The sequence below is a fragment of the Heliconius melpomene genome, chromosome 1 (genome assembly GCF_056956725.1).
Source record: "Heliconius melpomene rosina isolate 202511_hmr_F chromosome 1, ASM5695672v1, whole genome shotgun sequence".
NCBI classification, from domain to species: Eukaryota; Metazoa; Arthropoda; class Insecta; order Lepidoptera; family Nymphalidae; genus Heliconius; species Heliconius melpomene.
The window spans coordinates 12,640,458-12,647,458 of record NC_140389.1 but is presented as its reverse complement, the minus strand read 5'-3'; the positions used below and the strand labels follow the sequence as shown (position 1 = coordinate 12,647,458).

General features: G+C 30.5%; 2 protein-coding genes across 2 annotated transcripts; one reads left to right on the top strand and one right to left on the bottom strand.

Annotated features, from left to right (window-relative positions):
* Positions 1-394: 394 nt before the first annotated feature.
* LOC146541525 (dnaJ homolog subfamily A member 2-like) lies at positions 395-2,562 on the top strand. Its single transcript, XM_085187285.1, has 2 exons — positions 395-704; positions 827-2,562. The coding sequence occupies exons 1-2, from the start codon at positions 636-638 to the stop codon at positions 1,970-1,972; spliced, it is 1,215 nt and encodes a 404-aa protein (XP_085043411.1). The 5' UTR covers positions 395-635; the 3' UTR covers positions 1,973-2,562.
* Positions 2,563-2,861: 299 nt separating this feature from the next.
* Positions 2,862-4,601, bottom strand: mTTF (mitochondrial transcription termination factor). The gene is made up of 6 exons (XM_085187314.1): positions 4,259-4,601; positions 3,983-4,161; positions 3,809-3,905; positions 3,496-3,649; positions 3,239-3,389; positions 2,862-3,145 (listed from the first exon to the last, which is right to left on the bottom strand). The coding sequence occupies exons 1-6, from the start codon at positions 4,440-4,442 to the stop codon at positions 2,924-2,926; spliced, it is 987 nt and encodes a 328-aa protein (XP_085043440.1). The 5' UTR covers positions 4,443-4,601; the 3' UTR covers positions 2,862-2,923.
* Positions 4,602-7,001: the final 2,400 nt, after the last annotated feature.

Below are 7,001 nucleotides of genomic sequence, written 5' to 3'. Positions count from 1 at the left end.
AGGAAACCTAGTGTTAAGAAACTCCGTTCCCCACTTTCCGCCGAAATCTAGAGGCATTGCGTGTTGAGTGGCGGACCTCTACGCCGCATTTTGCCTTGATATAAGAGCGAAGAAATGAAAATATAAATTTAAATAAATATTTCAATCCCTCGAGTGTTATAAAAGTATTATAGCCTAGCATTTTTATCTGTTCACCACATATAATGTATCTATTCACCCCACAAATATTCTAAATTAAATTGACATATTTTTGTATTTTAAAATATATAATTATTATAAAAACACGCTTTACTGTTTAGTTAATGTATAACTAATATTAACTCATATTTATCATCATCACTTCAATAAAGATTTTTAATCCATTCTATTTTACGGTAGTCAAAATCAATAATTATTTTTTTAAATGTAATATTAAAGTATGATGAATTTAAAATTATACACATTACTCATTAAATGCCTTTTTACATTCAATAACGATTTATGTATTTACATAAAACGTAAAACATATATTAGTAATTATAAACATGTGTGTACATTATTTAGTCTGTGGTAAATAATTTCTTTCTCTTCGTTTTGCATCAGCCATCAGCTGCGAAATTCTGTACGAAATTACTACATTATAATTCTGTACAAAAATGGCTGATAATAAACTATATGAAATATTAGGTGTTTCAAGAAGCTCAAGCGAGTCGGAAATAAAAAGAGTAAGTTTCCTAACTACAAATTATAATAATACTGAATAGATAACTGTCGTCTTTGTCAAGCATGCTGCTAGAATCACTCGATCAATGCAACCATTAAAATAATTTATTTTTTACTATTTCAGAGTTATCACAAGCTCGCAAAAGAATTCCATCCCGACAAAAATCCAGCAGCTGGCGATAGATTTAAGGAAATAAGCTATGCATATGAGGTTTTATCCGATCCTAAAAAAAGACAAACTTATGATAAATATGGATTAAAAGGTTTACAAGAGGGTGGGCAAGGTGGAGGATTTGCATCTGACGACTTGTTTGGCCATTTCTTTGGTGACATATTCGGGATGGGAGGTGGAGGTAGAGGCCGACGACATGCAAGAGGTGAAGATACTATACATCCTTTAAAAGTTTCATTAGAGGACATGTATGTTGGCAAAACAGCAAAGCTTCAATTAAGTAAAAATGTTATATGTGGACCTTGCAAAGGTATAGGTGGCAAGCCAGGTGCAGTGGTTTCCTGTAAAGATTGTCATGGTCAGGGCTTAAAAGTTTCTTATCAACAAATTGGACCAAACATGACTCGGCAATTTCAATCTCGCTGTCCAACCTGTCAAGGTCAAGGTGAAACTATCAATGATAAAGATAAATGCCCAAAATGCAAAGGAAAGAAAGTGCTCAATGAGATTAAGATATTAGAAGTTCATGTAGAAAAAGGAATGCGTGAGAACCAGAAAATCTTCTTTAGAGGTGAAGGAGATCAGCAACCTGACACTCAACCTGGTGATGTCATTATAGTATTGCAACAGAAACCTCATGATGTATTTAAAAGAACAGGTGATGATTTGCTCATGGAACGTGAAATTACATTGACAGAAGCTCTCTGTGGCTTTGAATTTGTTGTCAAACATTTAGACGGACGAGACCTTCTAGTGAGACATTTACCAGGAGAAGTGATAAAGCCTGGAGATTTAAAAGGAATTCAAGGTGAAGGAATGCCTCAACACAAAAATCCTTTTGAAAAAGGTAACTTGTATATTAAATTTGATGTTACTTTCCCTGAAAATAATTTTGCTACTGAAGATCAACTTAAAAAAATTGAAAGCATTTTACCCCCAAGACCAGCATTTGTAATGCCTACTGGTGAAGATGTAGAAGAAGTCAACTTGATGGAGTATAATGCTAGTGAAAGAAATCGTGGCCGTGAAGAGGCCTATGCTAGTGATGATGATGAACATATGCACACAGGTCCTGGTGTACAATGTGCCCACCAGTAGATTAATAAATCCGATATATTTTCCTAAATTGGGATTTGTACTCAAACCTCACCATGTAATTTTATGTTATCTGTTAGGTAGTTAATATTTACATAAATATGTGACACTTAAATTTACAAAAATATTCACAATTTTATTGACAGTTTTAGTTTTATTAATTAAAAATTAAAACAAGTAATTGAGTTGCATGGTTCACTGTATACATTGCCAGCCACACCTATTTTAGTAATTATTAGGTTAAAATTTATTCAATTGTATAGAATGAATGAGGTCACATCAGAGCCTAATGATTCATTATAATAATCCTTCTGTATTAACATTATTTAAGATATTAATAATAAATTCTTAATTGAATGAGTTGAGCTTATGCATTATTGACTAATTTAACAAACATTACGTTTGGCTGGAGACATGTATCTTTATTGTACAATTTTAAATCCATAATTATTTTATTTATACTTAGTGAGGAATGATTATGGGTAAAACTATTAACCCAGTAATATTTTCATTCATATGACTCATTCCATGATCACAGGTGAATGTGCATTGGTCTATAATTATCATTTGAAAATAAAAATGTTTTATTTGCATTTTTGAAGTTTTTTTCTTAAAGAATATATCATTCAATCACTCCCATCCATACAATCGCATGTGCCACAACTGGTGAAGAGGCAAGAGGGTTGTAGGTTAGTTCCCCACTTGATTTTTTTTAATATTTTCATTTCTTTGCTCTGGTGTAGAGGTACAATGCGGCGTTGATTTCCGCCACTTAACATACGACAATGCAACAAAAAGTGGGGAACAAAGTGTCTTAACTCTAGTAGGTAGGCTTCCCCTGCCACATGTAGGTTACAGTGTGAAGATAAATCTGTAAAGAAAAGAATGATAGTAAGACTTAGCTAAGTATTATTTAATTCTTTAGTAGTGTTGGTTGGTCCAATATACAAAAAATTATTGCTCTTTGGAAATAGTTTCAATAGATTCACAATATTTCTGGAAATCTTTCCGACTTCTGCATAAAACATTCAAATTGATTGACTTTAGTCCTAATTTTCTTAGTCTTTCAAGTCTCTGTTTGACAGTATTTTGAGATGCTGAAAATATTCTAGATTTATTTATAATTTCTTCTACCTCAAAACCTTCACTTATTAAAAAATCAATAAATTTTTTAGCCTGGAACATAAGAAAACTACAGATTAATATGTATGACAGCAGTAAAGATTGTTATGGAGTAGTAAAGTGGCTGTTAGTAAAATTTGTTTGTACCTTAGTAACCCGAATAGTTTTTAAAGCAGGTATTTTTACATAAATATCTTCAATAACTTCTGGTGAGGTATTTAATCTCCTAGCAAGGTATACTTTAGTTGACTGATATTCTCCTAAAATGGATTTAGTTTCTTGACTTATTTGAATGAACCTAAAAATTTGTTGCAGTTTTAGATAAACCATGTTGGCCATAATAGACAAATAGTAATACAATAAAAGCACAATATAAAACTTGCTATAATTATATTATGTCTAACCTGCTCAGTATATCTTCCGAGCATCTTACCATCCAAGGGTAGAGAGTGTCAATACCAGAATTTTTCACTCTTAATAATCTTTCTTCTATAGTTTTGTGATGATATTTCAGTACCCATAAATCTCTGAGAATTCTATCTCCAGAAACATTCATATCTAGAAATTTCTACATTTGTATTATACACAATTAATTGTATTATATCTGTTATTATAGAAAATATATTTAAATGTGGACTTAAAAAATATTTTTTCATATTTAATATGGAAAAATCTTTTAAAATGTTAAAAATATATATCTTACAGTCATTTTCTTACCTAGTAATACAGTTAAGGAATTTTCCAACCACTCAAATGATAAATTATACAGGAAAGTTCTTTTAACAATCCGCTTACTTAACAAAAAAGGCTGACACTATAAACAATTTAAATGAAACTTTTGAAAACTTCATACAGCTGAAATTAAATTTCTGAATAGATATTAATCATTACCTTTATTTTATTAGAAATATAATATAACCTATTTTCACAATAACCATTTTTTTTGTCTTTCTGTGTAGTTTTGTATATTTGCAATAATGTTTTCACTGGTAAACTATAGAAAGGTGAAGCATCATTATAGCAATGAAAATTTAAAGTCTGTATTATTTTTTCTTTTGATACATCAGTTTCTGCAATAAAGCATTTGGCACACATATAATTATATTATTTTAATCTATAAATAATCGATCAGTGAAATGGAAATATGTTTATAACTTATTTTTATACCCTTATCTTTAACATGTTTGATAGAGTGTGAGCTGAAGGTTCTATTAAGAATATTAATATATTTTGTTAGAGGACTAATCCTGTATTCTTTGTGAACAAGATTTAAAGATGGGCATGAAACTATTTTTAAAGTAATAAAAAAATTTTTTGCCAACAAAATTGAAGATAAATTTCTAAGAAGCATTGTTTCTTTTATATCAATTAGATCTCCTATTGGCTATTACAATATTTATTTGCCATTAGCTAATTTTACACGCAGAAATAAACGTTTCATTTTATTAAATTAAATTAGAGAAGCTTAAAAAAATATATATCTTCTCTTTCTCAAGTGATATCAAATTAAATTGACATTGACAATTTGTCACATTTTAATTTCCAAGTATAGTCTGGCAAACATGTTATTGATAATGGGAAGCATTGAGTAAATGTGTTCTGTGATGGGAAGCACGCGCGGCAAATTGCGCAGAAAGCGTATTTTGATGTCTGCACATAGACACCCGCTCACGCCGGACTGATTCCCCGAAAGGGCTCGCGGGGAATCGGTGCGGGGTGTGACCGGACTACGGTACAGTCCAGCGCAACGCTATCAGTTCATTACTATGAAATATGAATATAATATCATATGATAGCATCATATATACGGAATGGCGTAATAGAGCATATTTATCTAGTAATATTATAATAATTAGTGTGTTAGCTTAAGCTTAACATGCAAAATGAAGTTATGGATAACCAAATTGAAAAATCAAATAAAAAACTGAATTTAAATTATTATAATGGGGCCACATACAAATATTCTCAATCCAAATTCAATAAACAAAAGTAAAAAATAATAATTGACAAATAATAAAGCATACAAACAAAACGGTAAAAGGCATTTTTGTTTACAATTAATTATATTCTTGTTTGAATAATATAGTGTGAGCTCGATTGTACCTATAAAGATGTGTAGGTGCAAATTTCCTGTAAGGACGTAGCGCTCACACTGACGCACAGTAACTTGTATGGCAAAGGGATACCGCACTCTCATTTTTTGTACCTCAAAATTTATTGAAATAATTTACCCAATATTTTTTTTTTAATATAATCTTTAAGAAGTTTAAATATTGCCAGATATTTCTTTATTCATATTGCATAGTATATAAGCTTTTATTATGCATATTGAATGTTTACGTTGTACATAAGTGTGTATATAGTATATACATATATACATAAATATCATGTGCCATTAGTTATATAAGCAGAAGCTTAGAATTGATTAATTATTTATTGACAAAAAAAAATATTATACTTTTCGGGCTAGTCTTGCTATTACTATAAAAAAATAATTGATAAATTATTAAATAATAATAATATTTTATAAATTGTATAAAGCTACGACACTATCGATAGTATCGATACTATCGATTGTTGTGAACTATCGATCGCATGCTAAGTTGCGATCAGTGATGTTTACTATTTTCATGTGTAGTCACCAATCATCATAGTATTAGAATTATCTTAATATAAGTACCTTCCTAACTTCTATTTTAATCTCGATTATTAGAAAACGCCATATTAAGTATTTCTTCTTTTCACCAAAATATCTAACAAAATGTAACAAAAATGTTTTTTGTTCTTTTCATTTGGTCTTGTAACTATGCTTAAGAATCATACACAATACTATCACGAATTAGCATACAATCCACAGTCCAAAACAATCGGTGGTATCGATACTATAGATTCTATCGATACTGTTGTTTCATAGACATTCAATAGTATCGATACTTTTCTGACTGTGAGATACGATACTATATATACGATACGATAGTATTGCATTTGTCCGATAGTATTGTACCCTTTTGAACTACCGATACTATCTTTTTAATCGATACTATTGATTATAATATCGATAGTCCTTCTATCGGACAACTATCGATAGAATATCGATAGCCTATCGATCGGCAACACTACTGTGTATTATGATGTGAAAACTGAAAATAGCAAAATGGTATGAAATGAAGGGCACTTTAGGAGGCTAAAACAGTCTTCTTAAATTTGGCAAATACATTTTCTCGTTTATTAGAGCTCCTCATCAAGTAAATGTGTTCTGTGCTCCTCATCTCTTACAAAATAGACCTTAAGGAGTAAAGCTGATACCTTGTAGAAGTCTACTAATTGTTATAATATTTTGTCTAGTAGATTGCAGATGATATAAATAAAAATGAATCAAAATAAAAGGTTTTATAACTCGTTTATTTTCCATCATCCAGCATTATCAAGATAACACTATAATGTTGCCTTGCTTATCCAAGAACAGCGCTGGGCTATGTGTGGAACTGTGGAGGAACATTCATTGTGTTGTGTGGAATTGTAGTAACGTCTTCTAAATTAATTAATGTTATTATTGTTTTAAGAAAACAGCATATTTAATACTTTCTTACTAATCGTACAAAATTCTTGGGTTCTTCAGGTGAAGAATTTTGTATTCGGGAGAATGTTTCTAATTAAATTATTTTCATCTATATCTTCCCCACTCTCGCAAGACAAAACACGGCGTTCAGTTCCGCTACCGTGACTTAATACCAAATATCTCTGATCCAGATAAAAAGCAGAGAACGAAGTATCTTGACTCCATAAAAGTAGATTTTTTCCATCTAGTAGAGTATTTCGCTATAAATATATTTATACTCAATGTATAAATACGTTTGGGCTTAACAACAACAAAATTTTAAGCTGAGCCAAGTTCAATATCGAATAACGG

Excerpts from the sequence above, each read along its gene's own strand:
- LOC146541525 (XM_085187285.1), top strand. The coding sequence starts at position 636 with ATGGCTGATAATAAACTATATGAAATATTAGGTGTTTCAAGAAGCTCA. Across the intron at positions 705-826 it reads GCGAGTCGGAAATAAAAAGA|AGTTATCACAAGCTCGCAAA; the intron begins GTAAGTTTCCTA and ends TTACTATTTCAG.
- mTTF (XM_085187314.1), bottom strand. The coding sequence starts at position 4,442 with ATGCTTCTTAGAAATTTATCTTCAATTTTGTTGGCAAAAAATTTTTTT. Across the intron at positions 4,162-4,258 it reads CAAACATGTTAAAGATAAGG|AAACTGATGTATCAAAAGAA; the intron begins GTATAAAAATAA and ends GCTTTATTGCAG. Across the intron at positions 3,390-3,495 it reads TCGGAAGATATACTGAGCAG|GTTCATTCAAATAAGTCAAG; the intron begins GTTAGACATAAT and ends ACAAATTTTTAG.